This window comes from Trachurus trachurus (assembly GCF_905171665.1).
Source record: "Trachurus trachurus genome assembly, chromosome: 6".
Taxonomy (NCBI): domain Eukaryota; kingdom Metazoa; phylum Chordata; class Actinopteri; order Carangiformes; family Carangidae; genus Trachurus; species Trachurus trachurus.
The window spans coordinates 33840433-33861279 of NC_139897.1; the positions used below are offsets into that span (position 1 = coordinate 33840433).

Consider the following 20847-nt stretch of genomic DNA (forward strand, 5'->3'; position numbering starts at 1 on the left):
GAAGTGCATGTAAACACCTTAGTCCGACTGAAAAGTTGAGAACTCCGATTAAGACACCCAGATAATGCGATTACCAAGATTTCAGTCTAAACGCTTCATGAAAGCTTCTGCGATGCCTTCAGGGCCGTCGATCTTCTCAGTGTTCTTCTCCTACCGAGCAGCTTCTGTTGGTTTCAGATTGTTTGGTCCGACATATTTGACCTTCTTAAAGTCTTAAACTCTGGTTCAGTTCTTCTCCTAAAACCTTCTCTGGGTTTTAGATCTTTGTCTTGTTGAAGGATCATCTCTGTGACTTCTTTACCAACTCTGGTTTCGTAACTTTTTTTTGTTTATTCAGAGTTTTTCCGCCTGTGAAACAAAGTGAACTGAGAGTGAACTGAACCTCAGGTGTGACGGCAACAACGACGCCTCTGTGTTTCTCTCTTTCTTTCTTCCATCTCTGGACCATGATCTCCACCTCCTGGTTCATGAGCCTAGAAAAAAAAAAGAAAAAAGACTTTGAAATGTTTCACCTCCAACTCTTTACGTCTCCAGCTGCTGAGCATCCGCCCACCTGCAGATACAAGATGAAAGTCTGTTTCATCCACACAGAATTAAGCGGTGACAATGTTTTCACAGATCAGACGCAGAGTTTCACAGTTAAAGTTAATTTATCAGAGGAGACGTGAACTCTGAGCTCAGACTTTAAGATACGACACCGAGGTCGTGAAAAGGTCTTTAAAGGATAATTGCCTTTTTTTTTTTTTTTTTTACAATCTGGACCTTATATCTAGCATAAAATACGATCATTTCCTCCCCCAGATAACTTTGGTGTCATTACAAGTGGTTGTGATGAAATGAGCTCCAGCTGAGAGCCGCGTATATCCGTATAATGGAGTCTACAGGGCAGCAGAATGCAGCCTCTAAATAACACATTATCTGCAGAGAAACTCCTTCATTTCACCAATATTTAGTTCTGATAGGCTAGTGCTATTCCCCTCTGAGTCCGGGGTTAGCTGTTATCAACATCCGGGGTTGTGCGGTGCGGTGCTGCTTGTTGCTACCGCTAATGCTACGGTTCGTTTCTGTGTGTTTCTGACTTGTCAGAACAAAATGAGCAGCTGGATGAAGTTCAGCTTCCACAGGCTTCCTCTCCTCAACCTGGACTCACTAAAGCTCCGGCTAGTTGAGATAAAAATGGACCCGAATGCCGAAGCGGAATGATTATTATCAGAATGATCCAGGTGAGAGGTCAGCAGGTCAACCTACAGACCCCGGATGTTGATAACAGCTAACCCCGGACTCAGAGGGGAATAGCACTAGCCTATCAGAACTAGGGATGTAACGATGCATTGTGACACGATTGAAAATCGATACAAATGCCTGACGACTCGCATCGGTGAAAATAAAAAAAAATTGCGATGCGTGAGAACAAAGTCTCTGGTGAGAAGTAGCGTACATTATCTCAAAAGTCACTGGTTGATTCATTTCACGCACACATACCAATTCACTCTCTTTTCTCCCTCTATCTCTCTTGTCCCTCAGTGCTAGTTTTTTTTAATTGAACGACTATTTGTAAATAAGACCAGTTTAACTTGTGATAAATGGTGATGTGCAGTGTATCTGTAATGAAAGGTGAATTTTTCAGACTATCTTTCTCTTATGAATAAAAGATCATTTTATTAGGTCATAATTTGTCTGTAGCTCATTTTTGATCTTAAAAGAATTGTGAGAAAATCGTAATCGTGAACAAAAAATCGTGAATCGAATCGAATCGTGGGTTGAGTGAATCGTTACATCCCTAATCAGAACTAAATACTGGTGAAATGAAGGAGTTTCTCTGCAGATAATGTGTTATTTAGAGGCTGCATTCTGCTGCCCTGTAGACTCCATTACACGGATATACGCGGCTCTCGGCTGGAGCTCATTTCATCACAACCACTTGTAATGACACCAACGTTATCTGGGGGAGGAAATGATCGGATTTTATGCTAGAAATAAGGTCCAGATTGTAAAAAAACCCCGGTAATTCCCCTTTAAGAAGAGACGTCTGAGTTGTTTCTGATGTTTAGTAGCCTAAATATCCTCCTGTGCCGCCATTGGCGCTGATCCTCACTCTTTTTTTTTTTCTAGTACTTCCTGTCCAGGTGATGGCTCAGCAGGCGACGGCCGGGCGTCGGTACCTGAAGGTTTTTGTCAGCGGCTTCTTCGTGGCCGTCCCCGTCACCGTCACCGTCCTCGACCGCTTCGCCTACGTGGCCCGAGTGGAGGGAGCGTCCATGCAGGTGAGACGCCGACGACAACCAATCCATTTTTAGATTTTTTTTTAAACCTGAGAGATGAGTTAAGAAGAAATTCTAGTTTTAATTTTTCTAATTAAGAAAATACAATTAAAGTTTCTCTGGGTTTCCAGATGATGTGATGGAATATATTAATGTGAAAAATAAAATAAAATAAAAACCTTCCTGGATTAAATGAAAAATTAATTAAGGAGTGAGATAAATAAACATAGAGAGAGGAGAGGGGAGAGGAGAGGAAAGAGGGGGGGGGAGGAGGAGAGGAGAGAGAGGAGACGAGAAAGGAGAGGAGAGGAAGGGAGAGAGGAGGAGAGAAGAGGAGAGGAGACGAGAAAGGAGGAGATAGGAGAAAGAGAGGAAGGGGAGAGGAGAGAAGAGAGGGGTGAGGAGGGGAGAGGAAAGGAGAGAAGGGGAGAGGAGAAAGAGAGGAGATGAGAAAGGAGGAGAGAGGAGAGGAGAAAGTAGGAGAGAGGAAAGGAGAGGGGAGAGGAGGATAGAGGAGAGAAGAGGAGAGGAGAAAGAGAGAGGGGAGAGGAGAGAAGAGGGAACGGGGAGGGAGAGGAGGAGAGGAGAAGAGAGGAGAGGAAGGGAGAGGGGAGGAGAGGAAAAAGAGAATGAGGGGAGAGGAGGAGAGAGGGATGAGGAGAGAAGAGGGAGAGGAGAGAGGAGAGGAAGGGAGATCAATTTAAACAGATAGAAGCAGAGTGAGACTGAGCTGATCGTCTCAGAGGATCAATACAGGAACTGATAATCACCTTTTACCTCCATCATCACAATAAATAAACTGACACCAAGCGACTTTTACTGTGTCTTTTCAAAATAAGAGTGTCAGATTAAAAAAAAAAAAAAAAAAAGCCATAGCAGCAGCTGCAGGTGAGAAGCTCAAACACAAACTAATCGAAATCGATCTGTGATTATAGATGATTATAGATCCTGAGCTTCGTCCTTCCTCCTGCTGCTGCGGCATCTTATTTTGGCGGGGCGTGTTGGAGAGAAGTGAACAACCTGCAGAAAGAAGAAGGAGAAGAGTGTTCTTCAGTCTGATCTGGTTATCCTCACATCAACAACCTTCTCTCTGTGTTTTAATGAGTCTGAATATTAAACCTTCCCGCTGCTCTCCGCTCCGTGTTGTGTATCCGTGTTGCCGAGCGCCGGGGTCGCCGCGCCGACGACCTCCTCCAGCAGCAGAATCTGAGCATCCGAACGCATCCGGAGAAAATATAATGAACCAAACCAAACACAGTCTCTTTTTAAAAAAAAATAAAGGCAATTTAAGTTTATTTGTATAGCTCGTTTTTACAAACAGTTTGTCTCAAAGGGCTTTTACACGGCATCATAACAACATCCTCTGACCTTTGACCCTCACATCCACTGAGGAAAAACTCCATGGAAAATACTTTTAACAGGGAAACATTGGAGAAATTGGTGGGAGGAAAGGCAATGGGAGGGCAGGCCGGCTTAATGGGAAGACTGGATGGAAGACTGGATTATGGGAAGGGAGAGGAGAGGAGAGGAGAGGAAGAAGGAAAGGAGAGAGGTAACGAGAGAGGAGAAGGGGAGAGGAAAGGAGTGGAGAGGGGAGGAGGAGAGGAGAGGAGAGGAAAGAAAAGGAAAGAGGAGAGAGGACAGGAGAGGATGAGATGAGAGAGGAGAGGAGAGGAAGAAGGAAAGGAGAAAGGCAAGGACAGGAGGGGAGAGGGGAGGGGAGGGGAAAAGGAGAAAGGAGAGGAGAGAGGATGGGAGAGGGGAGATGAGAGGGGAGAGAGGGCTCCATGTAACCAGATGCGTCCCTCAGCAGTCTAACTGTGCGTTCACACCAAAAGCTTCCAAAGCGTCAAAACGCCGGAAGTCAATTCATTTTCAATGAGAGCCGGCGACACTGTGCGTCCAAAGCGTCCAAAGTGTCCAAAGTGTCACCAGATGAGAAGTTGAACCCTGGTTAACTTCATGGTAATTAGCTATGACGCAGTTCAGCGGCGACCTGTCAGAATAGAGATGTCCTTCGGCTGCCTTTTTTTTTCTTCTTTTTTTTGTATTTCGGCTCCCCAATGACCAGCGCGATCCAACTTTGACGTCAGTCAGCTGCTGAAAATATTTGCCGTATTGGAAGCTGTCTTGTCTGACGCCCATGACCCTCGAGCGTTTTTGACGCTTTGGAAGCTTTTGGTGTGAAGGCACAGTCAGTCTATAGCAGCATAAATGGTTCAGAGGTCCTGGTTCTGGTTCTGGTTTTATTTCTGGTTCTGGTTCTGGTTTTGGTTTTGGTTTTAGTTCTGGTTCTGGTTTTATTTCTGGTTCTGGTTTTAGTTCTGGTTCTGGTTCTGGTTCTGGTCCAGGTCAGACCGGCACAGACTTGCAGGTCTGGATTCAGTGAAATCACACACACAAACTCCCCTGTGTCCTGTGTCCTGTGTGTGTGTGTGTGTGTGTGTGTGTGTGTGTGTGTGTGTGTGTGTGTGTGTGTGTGTGTGTGTGTGTGTGTGTGTGTGTGTGTGTGTGTGTGTGTGTGTGTGTGTGTGTGTGTGTGTGTGTGTGTGTGTGTGTGTGTGTGTAAACGATGTCTCATCCTCTCTGCAGTGCTTGGGGTTGTTGCCATGGAAACAGTGTTTCCTGAGCTCGGCAGGTTCTGAATCTGAGCTGTTTGAGTTTCATTTCAATTCATGTCTGAGAGAGAGAGAGAGAGATGATGACCTGATAATCAATCGATCAATCAATCAATCGATCAATATCTGATCAATTAGATTTTCTGTCGGTAAAGATTCTGAACTTTGACCTTGTTCTTCAGTTTCTGTCTCTTTTCATGGAGATTCAGTTCATAGATTTGAACCTTTTACGCCCTTTTACTGCTCACTGCATCTTCCTTTACCCTTATTGATCACTGATTATTGATTATTGATCATTGATATATTTCCCTCCTTCTCTGGCAGCTGTTGTTTCATCAGTAAAACTCCGAGTCGACCTGAAATAAACTTCCTGTTGAGTTTGATTAGAAAAGTTCAGCAGTCGATCGATCGGCTCAGCGTGACGATGATGTCGTGGTATTGACGATCAGTGTTTTTTCATTATCAATTCATCTGTTGATTAGTTTCTATCTCGTGTTCTCAGAGCTGTAGAAGGCGTCTGGATATTTAAAGGACAATTCCAGTCAAATCCAACCTGCGGCTCTATAGTTTCCTAATATTTCAGGTTATTGAATATTGATCAAAGTTGAATAAATCAAAGGCGTTTATTTTTTAAAAATCAAGATCAATAGGCTACTTGATCAGCGAAACATTAGCGGCCAACAGCTAGCTTAGCTTTTAGCATCCCGCCACTGAAACCACAGCTCAGTTAAAGGAACAGTTCACCAAAAAAAAAAATGAAATTCAGTCATTAGTGACTCCCCCTCTTGCTGATGAATACTCCGGAGTAGCTTTTTATTCCTCAAAGTGCATCTGGAGACCCGGGAGGCCGGTTCCTAGTCCAACCAAAACTTTATATGAGAGTATTAGGGCCCGACACGACAAAACATCTATAAAACTACACAACAACCATTTAATATTCCTCCACACTGCTCGTCCACTGCAATCCAAGTGTCCTGAAGGGAGATAGTCCAGAGTTTACTGGAAACTACCTCATTTAGGACATTTTTACAGCCTAAACAGTCTCTATATAGAGTGTAAAAATGTCCTAAACTCTGGACTATCTCCCTTCAGGACACTTGGATTGCAGTGGACGAGCAGTGTGGAGGAATATTAAATGGTTGTTGTGTAGTTTTATGGATGTTTTTGTGTCGGTCCCTATTACTCTCATATAAAGTTCTGGTTGGACTAGGAACCGGCCTCCCGGGTCTCCAGATGCACTTTGAGGAATAAAAAACTACTCCAGAGTATTGATTGATTGATTGATTGATTGATTGAAAACTTTATTGAACAACATTAGACAAGTGTTCAAAAGGATTAAAAACACAATAAAGCCCACAGGCTTATTTCCATTGTGGTCCTATTTGATGGTAGATGGTAGCTACACATGGATTTAAAACAAGGAAGACAAACACACAACACATGGACTAAAAAACATGAAAGAGAGACACTAAAGCACATAGACGACAACATTGAAGAGAAAGAACACAATAAAATAGATAAAACAAGAGATTAGGTCCCAAACAGAGTCGACCTGAGACGACTCTGTTTATGTCTGAAAGAATAAAGTAAATGTTTATTCTCTGTGAGTCTCTTAGAAACCAGACTTCACTTCACTTCAGTCACAGTGATTATATGAATATTGTTGTTTCTGGGCCTTTTAAAGGGAAAGTGAACAGCTGCTGACTCTGAGATCTGACAAGCTGAAGTGTCCTTGAATGCACCACTAGTTCCCTCTAAATCAAAGCACTGATTTTAAAAAAAAAAAGGGGGAAAGAAACCAACATAAGGAAGCAGCTGAATCTCTATGCTGGTTAAAAAGCTGTATTAAAGGGATAGTAGCATTTTTTTAAAAAGTGGGGTTGTATGATCTCCAAATAGCCCCTAAGTACTTTAATTGCAGTAGAAGACTCTCTGCACTCCTCCCGTTAGCAACGCCAGCCCATAATAGCCCTGGCCAGAGATTTACAACATACAGTGTTGTGAACAGACCCAAAGAAACGGCCTATTTTCATGGCCTAAAAGAGGTTTTACCTGAAAAAAAAAAACACAGTTTCATTGTTCGCTATAATATAATTTTTTCCAGCCCTTCAAAGTGCAGGAAAAACACAGTTTTTATTTGGACCTAACCAACTCACGCTTTTCCTGCACTTTGAAGGGCTGGAAAAAATTATATTATAGGACGAATCGCCTTGTTGTTTACAACTACTTCCGGGTAGAAAACCAGCATTCGAACAATAGTGACGGACGAGAGTTTCGCTATATTTATCTAATTTTTCATGTTACTATATCACCGTTTAGACTAATCTGATGTTTGTAAAGTTTATAAAACCAATGATTGGACAAACATTACTATTTATGTGTGCACATTTTTGTAATTAGTCATGGCTATCATAGATTAGCCGGGCTAACGGTTAGCTACCTGTTTAACTTTAATAGCCTAACTCAGTGACTCAATAAACGCTCCATGAAAAAATATTTTCTCCAGCGGATATCTGAGTTCCAACATGACTGAGCTAACTGGAGTAGTTTCATGTCGTGTCCCACAACGGGAGGGTTTTAACAGCTGACGTCCTGGTGTTAGCTTAGCTACCGATGTTAGCTTAGCTACCGCCGTTAGCTTAGCTACCGTTAGCTTAGCTACCGTTAGCTTAGCTACCACTGTTAGCTTAGCTACCGCCACTGATGCTTTCTAGACACTGTGATTCCCCCAAAACTGAATAAATACGACACATAGCAACACAAAACACACACACAGAAATAGTAATGTTTCTTCAATCATTTCAGATTTGTCTAAACGGTGATAGGGCGTGAAAAAATATGATATCTAAACTCTCGTTCGTTACTATTGATCTCATTCAAATTACGTGCTGGTTTTCTACCCGGAAGTAGAATGTAAACAACAAGGAGATTCGGTCTATAGCGAACAATGGAACTGTGTATTTTTTTTCAGGTAAAACCTCTTTTAGGCCGTGAAAATAGGCCGTTTCTTTGGGTCCATTCACAACACTGTATGTTGTAAATCTCTGGGCAGGGCTATTATGGGCTGGCGTTGCTAACGGGAGGAGTGCAGAGAGTCTTCTACTGCAATTAAAGTACTTGGGGGCTATTTTGTAGATCATACAACCCCACTTTTAAAAAATGCTACTATCCCTTTAATGTGGATGTGAGCTCCGAGTCGCTGCCATCAGAGCAGCGTGAACGGTTGTTCTCCGGTTTAACTGGAGCAGAAAGCAGCAGCTCTTATATCAGCGTGTTAAATCACAGCGAGCTGCTGCTGCTGCTGCTGCTGCTGCTGTGAACCTGCACAAACCTGTGGCACTATTTCATCCCACTGTGAGGAGAGTTAACTCTGCAGAAACTGTCCCTAAAGGTGCAATGTGCAGCGTTTTACCAGCCATAAATCAGCGGCACATAAATTTAGGGACACTGCTGTAATAACCATAAGGGACCTCGTTAAGGCGGCGCCATAATTCACAGTCGTCGTTGTCGTTGTGGGTTTGGTAAAGAGAGGAGCTGCAGGAGAAACGTCCTCCTTTAGTTTAGACTCTCTCTGCAGGAAATGAGCTGAAAATAGTTGAATAATAAAACAATAAATGATTGAATTATCTGTTAAATCTGGAAACTAGATAACAATGTTTGATTCATAATGTGAACGTAGCTTCAGTTCAGTTTATTTGCTGAATGAAGGTGCAGAAGGAACCAGAGTGATTCTCTGAACTCGGTGAACTCTGGGTCGTTTTGAGAAAAAAAGAAAGAGATTATAATACTTTTCAATATTATTATTATTAGTTTTTCCCTAAACAGTTGTTAACTATATAGCCTAATGGAGCTGAAAGGTTGAGCTTGGCAATGTCAACTCAACCTTAACCTTCCTCTTGTCCTTCTGGGCCAAATTGACCCAATTGTTCCCTTCCTCCATCCTTCCTACTTTCCTTCCTTTCTCCCTTCCTTCTTTCCACAATCCTTTTTCCCTTCCTTCCTTCCTTCCCTTCGTCCTTACTTCCTCTTTTGATCCAATTGACCTGATCTGTTCCCTCCTCCCTCCATCTTTCTTTCCTTCTTTTCTTTCCCTACTTCCTTCTTTCTAATTCCTTCCTTGAACAAATCTGTTCCCTCCCTCCATCTTTCTTTCCTTCCCTTCTTGAACATATCTGTTCCCTCCCTCCATCAATGTTTCCTTCCCTTTTCCCTTCCTTCTTTCCTCCCAAAAAATCTGTGTAGTGAAAGACAAATTAAAAAGCATAATAATGATGCAAAATTAATTTAGAAAACATTATGAAAAATGAAATAATTAAGATGAGTAACTGAGCAGTGAATGTGAGAAATGTAAATTATAATATACTGATTAACTCATTGAGTGCCAACCACGTAATTTCTCGTTTTTCGTTCCCATGCGTTGAGTGCCGAAAACGTAATTTTACGTTTTTTGCTTTTTTTTTAAATTATGAAAATAGACACTTTAATACACATTATATGTAAATTTGGGGACTCTACGACGAGGAGAACTGAAATAGATGACGATCAAAGTCACATGACAGCTCATGATCTGGAAGTTTTTATCATAACTCGGCTTCTGCAAACGGAGTTCTGCATGCAGATGCAGCGCAGCTGCTCCGCTGCTGCTCTGCTCTCACCCGCGCTGCTGCTCCAGCTGCTCGAGCTGCTCGGAGCTGAACCAGGAAGCTCTCAGCCGACAGTCCGCCCGGTCTTCACCTCGAGCAACACAGTGTCCTCCCCAAAGTCCTCCCGCGGTAAAATCTGATGGTCTCTGGGCCAAAGCAGACCGGCATCACCGACCCGAACCACAGAAGGACCGCGACCACCGGCGGGACCGGTCTTCCCGAGCCGCGGTGGCCGACTGACCCTCACGCTCCGCGGGGAGAAGCTGTGACACGGCACGGTGCGTCTGTGTTATTGTTGTTTAGTGGCGCCCCCCCCGCCCCCGATGGTGGTTTTGTGAATAGAACAACAACTGTTGTATATATTTATCTTATACGAGCCCTTTGATCCAGAAATGCGAGTGTCAGAAGAGCGACAGACACAAACAGAGCACCTTTCATAAAAGACGCTGTATCTCCTTTTCTAGAAAAAAAGGAGGGATTTTGGTGAAACCCAGCCATGTTTAGCTTGACTTTTCTCAGGAACAGAGGCACGTAGAAACAAACGGTTTGTGGCCACTTGAAGCATTAAGTTAAACCTTTCAATTGAGCCACAGTATGTGTTGGTGGCAATAATATAGAATACACTGTGGCTCTACATAAAAAGTCAAAAATGGTCTAAATTGCCGGTACACTTGACTAAAACTTTGGAAAGGAGCGCGGCACTCAATGAGTTAATAACAGCAGCACGGAGACTGAACGCTGCAGAAGAAAAGTGTTGGTGATGTTTTAAATGTGAAACCTCTGGGCGTCGCCATGTTTGTAGTAGTTTTGTAGTTTTCCCCTAAAGTTGAAGATTTCTGAATTTGACGTTAAAACCTCAGATTGAACTCTGTTCTCTGTATTGAATCACCATGTTCAATCTTTTGTCAATGATCAATAATCAGTTTTGCAAAAACATCAGAACAACAGCTGACCGGTTACCGTGGCAACAGACTTTTCTTTTCATGTTGTTGTTGCTTTGTGTGTGTGTGTGTGTGTGTGTGAACTTTTGACCAAACTATATTTAGTGTGTTTAGTTCTGCTCTGTTTCTCGTCATGACTCATGTGACCATGTGCACGTATACAATGGTCATATAGTGTGTGTGTGATTCTTTGTGTATTTGTGTGTAGGCCTATATGTGAGTGTGTACATTAGTATTCAGGTTTGTGTGTGACCTCTACATCTGTTTCTGTGTGTGTGTGTGTGTGTGTAGCCCTTCCTGAACCCAGAGGGGAGGTCGGACAGTGACATCGTCCTCCTGAACCGATGGAGCGTGAGGAACTACCAGGTCCGACGAGGCGACATCGTCTCCGTCATGTGAGTAACGAAAACAAACAACAACAACACACACACACCCACACACACACACACACACACACACACACACACACACACATATACATATTAATGGAATCAGCAGCAGGTAAGTCATGTGACACGGTTAAACACTGACACGTACAAACTACATGAACTGTTGAAGAATCAGACACGAGTCATTGTAAAACGCTGAGTCATGTTGAGCTGAAACATGAACGCTGAGTCATGTAGAGCTGAAACATAAATGCTGAGTCATGTTGAGCTGATACATGAACGCTGAGTCGTGTTGAGCTGAAACATAAACGCTGAGTTGTGTTGAACTGAAACATAAACGCTGAGTCGTTTTGAGCTGAAACATAATTGCTGAGTCGTGTTGAGCTGAAATATGAACGCTGAGTCGTGTAGAGCTGAAACATGAACGCTGAGTTGTGTTGAGCTGAAACATAAACGCTGAGTCGTGTTGAACTGAAACATGAACGCTGAGTCGTGTTGAACTGAAACATAAACGCTGAGTCGTGTTGAGCTGAAACATAAACGCTGAGTCGTGTTGAGCTGAAACATAAACGCTGAGTCGTGTTGAACTGAAACATGAACGCTGAGTCGTGTTGAACTGAAACATGAACGCTGAGTCGTGTTGAGCTGAAACATAAACGCTGAGTCGTGTTGAACTGAAGCATGAACGCTGAGTCGTGTTGAACTGAAACATGAACGCTGAGTCGTGTTGAACTGAAACATGAACGCTGAGTCGTGTTGAGCTGAAACACGAACGCTGAGTCGTGTTGAGCTGAAACATGAATGCTGAGTCGTGTTGAGCTGAAGCATAAACGCTGAGTCGTGTTGAACTGAAACATAAACGCTGAGTCGTGTTGAGCTGAAGCATAAACGCTGAGTCGTGTTGAACTGAAACATAAACGCTGAGTCGTGTTGAACTGAAACATAAACGCTGAGTCGTGTTGATTTTAAACATGAACGCTGAGTCGTGTTGACCTGAAACATGAACGCTGAGTCATATTAAGCTGAAACATGAACGCTGAGTCGTGTTGAACTGAAACTAAACGCTGAGTCGTGTTGAGCTGAAACATGAACGCTGAGTCATGTTGAGCTGAAACATAAACGCTGAGTCGTGTTGAACTGAAACATGAACGCTGAGTCGTGTTGAACTGAAACATGAACGCTGAGTCGTGTTGAACTGAAACATGAACGGTGAGTCGTGTTGAACTGAAACATGAACGCTGAGTCGTGTTGAACTGAAACATGAACGCTTAGTTGTGTTGAGCTGAAACATAAACGCTGAGTCGTGTTGAACTGAAACATGAATGCTGAGTCGTGTTGACCTGAAACTAAACGCTGAGTCGTGTCGAACTGAATCATGAACGCTGAGTCGTGTTGAACTGAAACATGAACGTTGAGTCGTGTTGACCTGAAACTAAACGCTGAGTCGTGTCGAACTGAATCATGAACGCTGAGTCGTGTTGAGCTGAAACATGAACGCTGAGTCGTGTTGACCTGAAACTAAACGCTGAGTCGTGTTGAACTGAAACTAAATGCTAAGTCATATTAAGCTGAAACATGAACGCTGAGTCATGTTGAGCTGAAACATGAACGCTCAGTCGTGTTGAGTCGTCGCTGTGAGATTATGAGAACAGCATCTGGATGCTCAGAACGTTCTGTGGATGTGTGAAGGTGTATATGAGCAGGATCGATATCAGAACAAGGAGCTCTCCGTGGTTGTTTACTTCCACTCAGCTCCCTGTGCCGTCTGACTGATTGAATCCTGCTCCACCTGCAAAAAGTGCAACGTGCAAACAAACCAAATCCCCCTAAAAAAAACAAACTAACATTGCATGTGGCCTGGACCAAACCAAAGGACTGTTGGTGGGTGTGGACTGAGCTTTAGTCCAAGCTGAGTAAGGTCATGTTATGGTCCGAAGAACCTTACATCGAAAAGAGAAAAACACATCATATTATCATATCAGTCAAATAGACATGTAAATACATTGTGTTATCAGTAATACTAAAAACAGCACATTAAACCTTACATTTTACGGCTTACATTTAATTGCATTTAAACAAGTTCGTATTAGTCTTCATATCAGTCATTCATTTAACAGGAACAAAACAGGGATAAGATATTATACCTGCCAGACTGGATTATTGCTCAGCTGTTAAATAGTGCATCCTGAAGAAGTTTGGTCACCCCATTCTTTTGCAGGGTGTTGCTTTCCCTTTTTTCATTTTAAAATTGTCGAAAACAAACAAACCAACAAAAAACAACAAGTGCAGTAGATGACGACAATATGTTTGATAAGTGGAAACTACTGCAGAATGATTACGTCGCCTCAAGAGTGTGAGAGTGTATGGATATGAAATAGGTTGAGATTAAGGTTTTGAATTTCATCATTTCATAGTTTGTATTTTTGGTCTGTGTGATATACAGGATGTCTAGACTAGTGCTATAGAATATGAGTGGAAATGACGTCAGCGACAGCTTCAGTTGGACATTAGAGCTGTGAAAGGGAGCACATTTTTCTATGGAGTGATGGGTGTAAATTGATTTTTCTTTTACTAAAATGAAACGGATTCATCTTGTTATTCATTCTTCTACCTTTCATGCCTCCCATGTGGCTTTGACCCCACGAAGGAAAACCACAACAAGGTTGTTCCTGTAAAGTTCCTCCCTCACTTCCTAACAGACTTTCCCGATTTGTTTGTACATTATTGGCACTTTTTTTTATCATATTTTATCTCTGCAGTAGGTCCTTTTAATCTGCTCATGATATGTTACATGTTATTTGGTGTTGTCTATTTGTGTACTATGTGTTTGAATGTGTGGATCTTCCTGGCTGCAAATCATTTTTCCCTGTTTGGGACAAATAATAAAGACACTTTGACTTTGACCTGTCCATCATCAGACAGTGGAGTCGTCGTCCACACATGAACAACAGATCTGTATCAACTCACCTCGTCACCGGGGATTTACTTGAAATCCGTCATAAAGCTGCATCCTTCATCCGCCAAGAAAATCGCCTCAGATTTAAAATTCATATGTGAAGCAGCATCACTGCAGGAGGGAAAGAGGAGAGGAGGAGGAGGAGGAGGAGGGGGAGGCTGATAATTGGCTCTCATTTTAAAGGAAAATTGTTCAGGGGAATATTTCCGGCCGTGGAGTAATATCTTATTTACAGACGCCTCTCGTCTTCCAGCGAGGGGAAATGATCCTGTCCCTGTGTTTTTGCGAGCGGCCGGACGCGGAGCCTCGGGTGTTTGTCACGCTCGCGGCGCCGACCATTACAAACCTGATTGATTTTATGTTCGGCTGTGAACAGAATCATTTGCCTCAGAGCGGAGCACAATATCATTTTCTCCGGGATCCGAGAGGAAATGTTTCTTAGAGGCTGTAAATCGGCGTCATGAGAGATGAATGGAGTCCCTCTATCCCCTCATACCCCGCCGCCCCTCGCTGGTTGTTTACGTGGAGGGGTGAAGTTGAAGTTTCACACACACTAAAAACAGTTGGGTTAAAAATGAACCCAATTTTATCCCAACTGCTGGTTCAAATAAGGACGAACCCCTTTTTTGGGTTATTTTAACCCAACAGGTTGGGTTAATCTTTTTGACCCAACTTTTGGGTTGAATATTCAACCCAAGAGTTGGGTTATGCTAACTACAACTATGGGGTCGTGTATATAGCACTTGCTCGACCCAATAGTTGGGTTAAGAATAACCCAATGTTGTAGTGCGCGGACAGCATTTTTCAAATGAACCGGCCGGTTAAGTCACAGAATTACCCAACCCAACCCAACAAATGGGTTACTCACTGAAAAATAACCCAATTACTTGCACAACCCAGGAATTGGGTTAAATTCATAGCCCTATAACCCTGAAAATGGGTTAAACTCTGGAAAAACAACCCAAAAATTTAACTCTACACCAATAACTCAGAAATTGGGTTACAGAGATAACCCAACATTTTTTAGTGTGCAGCTCATGAATATTCAGTGGAAACATGTCGTCCTGTCGAGGCTTCACTTTGAGTCGAGGAGCCGAAGCATTAGACGAAACATCTGCAGCTCAGAGTTTCAGTCTGATCCAAACACACAGAAACAACCGTCCACCTGGAGGAAATCCACTCAGAAACAACTCGAAACGTCAGAATATTTAGAAATTCTTGTTGTTTTTTTAATGAACCAAATTCAAAGTAAATGGATTAAAGTCCATGTTTCTCCTTCTATCAATCAATCAATCAGGCTTTATTTGTATAGCACTTTTCATGCCCATGGCAGCTCAAAGTGCTTCACATGATAAAAACAAGCAATATAGGGAACACATATTGGGAGAATCACATATACATTTGCAAACACATACACAGTCACACAATCATTTTAGAACATTGGATTTTATCGGGGAAACGCTATCTTACACTCAATCATTTGCAGTGGGAAAAACACTAGATAAAATGAAGTAAAATAAATAAAAATGAGAAGACGAGGAAGACACTAGATAAAATGAAGTAAAAATAGACAGGTGTAGTAGGATAAAATAGAAAGAGAAATGGATGAATTAAAATAGAATAAAAAAGATAATAATAAATAAATAAATAAATAAATAAATAAGAAAATAAAATAGATTAAATTCTACTGTCTTTTATTTTGAAGGGCTAATCCTTGAGAAGCTCTAGTAACAACAGGGCAGTGTCAGCCAATCAGAAGAGAGGAGGAAGCTCTGAGCCTCTCTTCTGATTGGATTGGAAAGTGACCCAATAAAAACCGAGCAGATTTCAGAATAAAACACTCGGAGAAACCAAATCCTGCAAGTTGTTGGATGGTGTTGTCCAGGTGGTGAGGGGGTGGGGCTTAGTTGTGACATCACAAAGTGACAGGAAGTCCTGACGGCTGGTTTTAAGGCTCAGTTTCTGAATCCAGGCTGTGTGCATTTCTCTGTGGACTGAGGCTTTGATACTTTCACAGTATTAATATAGAACCTAGAGCTGCTTTATAATCACACTACACATGGACATCTACCTTTATACTGTATGGAGCTTTAACACAAACATCTACCTTTATACTGTATGGAGCTTTAACATAAACATCTACCTTTATACTGTATGGAGCTTTTACACAAACATCTACCTTTATACTGTATGGAGCTTTAATACAAACATCTACCTTTATACTGTATGGAGCTTTAACACAAACATCTACCTTTATACTGTATGGAGCTTTAATACAAACATCTACCTTTATACTGTATGGAGCTTTAATACAAACATCTACCTTTATACTGTATGGAGCTTTAATACAAACATCTACCTTTATACGGTATGGAGCTTTAACACAAACATCTACCTTTATACTGTATTGAGCTTTAACACAAACATCTACCTTTAGTTTTAATAGAGAGATCTCAGCATCATATCATCATCATCACACCTTCATTCGGTAACAAAGATAAAGATTTGCTTCTATTGTGTCAAGATTTAATTTAGTTAAATTGTAATTCCTTTTATTGACCTGATTATGGTGCTAATTAGAGACAGAATAAACCTGACTGCTGTGAGAACAGGTTTTTTTTTGCTCTCAGAGAGTTTTTAAAGTTCACGACTAAATCCGGAGCTGGAAATCTTCCCTGACAGCGTTCGGAGCGCTGCAGCACGTTTTCCTTCCTGTCACGTTCATTTTAATAAGTTCTGTCATTTCAGCTCATTATAAAGACTTTTCTTTCTTCTTGCTTCTTGTTTTTTTTTTTTTTTTTCTACCTACAAGCTTCCCTCACCGACGTCTCCTGAGATGAGGGCAGGCGCCAAAACCACATGTTTAGTTTCTTTTTCCTTTTTTTTTTGTTTGTTTCGTTAGTTGATTTTTCCACAAATGCTAAAACACACAGGGGAGAAGTAAGGAAAACAAAAACAAAAAAAGAGAGGAAATGAAGAACAAACTGTTCAGGTGAGGAAACATGAAAAGCCCGTGGGGGTTTCTAAAAAGCATCTCAACCCAAACAAGATGACAAACGGAGATGCAAATGACAAGAGAGGAAACGGTGGGAAAAACAATGATGCAGAAATAACGAGGAGACGAGGAGGGAGGAGATAAATGATCCCCGAGTGTGTGTTTGTTTGAGGTGTGGAGACGTTGGTAATGGAGTTATAATGTAGATTTATCACTGATGCAGATGAGCGGAGATAGAAACAGACTATATTTTGATCTGCTTTGTTAAAGACGATAGTTTGTTCATATAACTCACCTGTGAAAGGGATAGTTCAACATTTTGTCAAATTGGCCCATTGCCATAATCCCTATAGTCATAGCAGTAGGTTCGTTACCTTTAATTGTCGGTGCAAGCTGTTTTTAGAACGGCGGAGCAGAGCCGTGAGCTGCTCAGAGCTACGCTACGGAGGCTCATTATGGGATTTCTTGGTTTCCCTCATCAAACTCATCAAATACACAATCCAACAACTCCACAACGCTCTGGTGGACAAGTTGTGACCTGCACATTCACCACGCTATGAGATAATAACACAACGTTACCACACAGAGTTGTTTTAGAGGGAAATTCATGCAAAACCGCTGATGCACGTTGCCTTCAGGGACAGTTTTTCATCAACAGTCTCTGTATTTCCCTCTAAAACAACTCTGTGTGGTAACGTTGTGTTATTATCTCATAGCGTGGTGAATGTGCAGCTCACAACTTGTCCACCAGAGCGTTGTGGAGTTGTTGGATTGTGTATTTGATGAGTTTGATGAGGGAAACCAAGAAATCCCATGAGCCTCCGTAGCGTAGCTCTGAGCAGCTCACGGCTCTGCTCCGCCGTTCTAAAAATAGCTTGCAAAACTTAAAGATGAATTATGCATTTTTATGTTTACATACAACAGTATTTATTTTCCATATATCAACATGAAACTCTCGGCCTCCATGTAAATGCTCTTTCAACTTTAGGTTCATTTTTTATGTGTGTTCAGAGCCGTCGAGTAAATCCCAGTCCATGAATGAGTATGAGCTCCCGACATCTAATAATAATAATAATCAGCGCCTTCAGAATAAGAGTTGCAGCTGCTTTAATAAACTTAATAAAGCAGATGAATACAGCAGTCGTTTCATTCAGCGATAAATGGAGCAGGCTGCTGCTAATTGTCTGTGAATGAGCTATAAATTACATCTCCAGTCTCAAGTAGTGCAGCGGCACGGAGCCTATGTAGCGTATGGCTGAGTTTCTATCGCCTAATTAGCATCAAGATAAGTCTCTAGTCTCAGATATATAGAATAAAAACATTTACGAGGAGATAAAGCAGAAGATGTTAGATGTTTTTTTCGTTTTCTTACACGATCTAGGTTTTTTTTTAAAGAAGTAGAACCAAACGGACTCAGCTCACTACTTTCTCGTCACACTGTCAAACAGTATTCGCACATTTTCTCACATGATTTAATCTGCTGTCATGCATCAGACGGCGGCCGCCTCCTTCCTTTGCTTTTTAAATATTTAAATGTGGTCAGATTCCTGTTCAGCGGAGCAGGAAATGAAGCGCTCACGTCTTCTTACAGTTAAGATTTATGGCCTCGCCGCTTTACTAATTAGCTGGTAAATAATCAGGTGTAATCCAGCAAAGCAGAGAGTATTGGGGGGGCGGTGGGGAGGGGGCTTATCACTGGGGTTTACAGCCCAGCACTCAGTTTAATGGATTCAGCTCTGGAAGGGACAGTTTTACAAGTGTGTGTGCGTTTGTTTTTCGTGTGTGTGTGTATGTCTCAAACTTGATGAGCTCTTTTTGGAGGTCACGGTGGCATCAAGATAACGTGATTGTTTTAATTTGAGGAGTTTTTTTTCTGATTATTTATCCAACTCCCGGAGTAACAACAATTTTTAATAATCAGTTTGCAGACAAGTTTGCAACATTTCAGAGAGGCCGGTATTTGATTAGCCTAGCTTAGCATAAAGGGGAAACTGCTAGCATGACTCTGCCCTAAGTTCAAAAACTGTCAGTGTTGCCATTGTTTGGTCTGCAGGGGAAGCAAACAAACATATTTCCCCCCAAATGTTGAACTGTTCCTTTACGTTATTGAACACTTTAAAGGACCTGTCTCGAAGTTTAGCTATTGCTAACGTTAGCATAAACAGCTTTTTAATTAGCCTACCTCTAGAAGAAACTACTTGAAGAATCATCGTTGGTTCGGCATGAAAGCAGTCGTCTTGTTTTGTTAGGTTAGCATGCTAACGAGCCAATTTTCCGATACCGAGTCACAGCAGCTGCTCATTGGACGTTTTCTAACCTCTTGTCTTGTAAACCCACCTGAATCACTTTTAATAATCAGTTAAAACTAGTTTGCAACAGAGAGAGACTCAAGACGAGAAGCCGGTATTTGATTAGCCTAGCTTAGCATAAAGGGGGAAACTGTTAGCATGGCTCTGCCCTAAGTTCAAAAACTGTCAGTGTTATCATTGTTTGGTCTGCAGGGGAAGCAAACAAACATATTTCCCCAAAAATGTTTAACTGTTCCTTTAAGCTCTTGAACACTTTAAAGGACCTGTCTCCAAGTTTAGCTATTGCTAACGTTATTATAAACAGCTGTTTAATTAGCCTACCTCTAGAAGAAACTTCTTGAAGAAACATCGTTGGTTCGGCATGAAAGCAATCGTCTTGTTTTGTTAGGTTAGCATGCTAACGAGCCAATTTTCCGATACCGAGTCACAACAGCTGCTCATTGGATGTTTTCTAACCTCTTGTCTTGTAAACCCACCTGAATCAAAATGTCACTTTTAATAATCAGTTAAAACAATTTTTGCAACATTTCAGAGGGACTCAGGACGAGAAGCCGGTATTTGATTAGCCTAGCTTAGCATAACAAGCATGCTAACGAGCCAATTTTCTGATACCGAGTCACAGCAGCTGCTAAATGGACGTTTTCTAACCTCTTGTCTTGTAAACTCACCTGAATCCACTTACTGCCGATATTTATCATATCATTTGTCATAACACCTGACGCTTCAACATTTAAAAACCTATAAGCTGCTTTAAAGTTGTCTGATGAACATTTAACTGTTGTCTCTTTTCAAAGTTATTCTATTAAATATAGAGAAATAGAGAAAATAGAAATAGAGTAATTGAGTGTATGGAGAGTCTGGCATCAAAAGGACACTTCAGACTTTGAAAGGTCAGCGTTTTCAACTGCACAGCTGGTCCAGTTGAAAATGACTTTAAATACAAGAATAATATGGAGAAATGTAAGAAATGTAATTCTCAGCACAGAGTTAGTGGAAGGGGGAAAAAAAAGAGTGACCAGACTGGAGGATTATTAGAGAGTGCATAATAACTCCAGATGGATTTATTGAGACAGGGATCAAATGGAGAGTATTTATCAGGAGAAACACAAAATGTATTACAGCGTGAAGCCGAGCCGGCAGAGTATACGGAGATCCATAAACGTCCAGATTCACATGACGAGCAGCTGTTAAGTCGTATTTACATTACTAAGTCAGAATCCATTATTTCTCTCAGCGCAAACTATAATTATAGCACAGGCGGATAGCTGGGAGTCCCTAATCTATAAGACTATACATGGAAGTCTTGTGGGGCTCGGGAACTAATTTCCATTAAATTGGTATTAAAGCCTGACTAATTAAATAGGCCCACAGAGGCTCCGGTCTTAAAGAAGGAAAAACACCGCTCAGTCTCACGGCAGCTCGTCCACTCCGGGCCTCGCGGTGAGGGAAAATACACACAGGTGTGTTTACACATTACACCTGTTCCTACAGTCTGTTAGCGCCAAGAGCTGCTCCATTATAAAACATGAATTGATCAGTTTGTTTGGTTTTTTACCTCCTTGTTCTGCCTGAAGGCTAAAAAAAATTGTTGTGCTTTTAAAATATGTAATGTCTAGTTTATTTATTTATTTATAAGTTGGGACTAATTAGCTGGAATCTGCTTGTTAGTTTTGGCCGTTACCGGATAATTAGCCAACAAATGAATTAGCCTTCAAGCAGGACACCCAGCCGTGCT

At 41.7% G+C, this 20847-nt stretch overlaps 1 protein-coding gene across 3 annotated transcripts in view; it reads left to right on the plus strand.

Annotated features, from left to right (window-relative positions):
• immp2l (inner mitochondrial membrane peptidase subunit 2) overlaps positions 1 to 20847 on the plus strand; it is a 167980-nt gene that overhangs the window by 15283 nt on the left and 131850 nt on the right. For all 3 annotated transcript variants that reach the window (XM_083973938.1, XM_083973937.1, XM_083973939.1), the window contains exons 2-3: positions 2113 to 2264; positions 10755 to 10858. In XM_083973938.1, the coding sequence (XP_083830064.1) occupies positions 2130 to 2264; positions 10755 to 10858 (239 nt within the window). In that variant the 5' untranslated portion in view covers positions 2113 to 2129. The remainder of the gene's footprint in view (positions 1 to 2112; positions 2265 to 10754; positions 10859 to 20847) is intronic.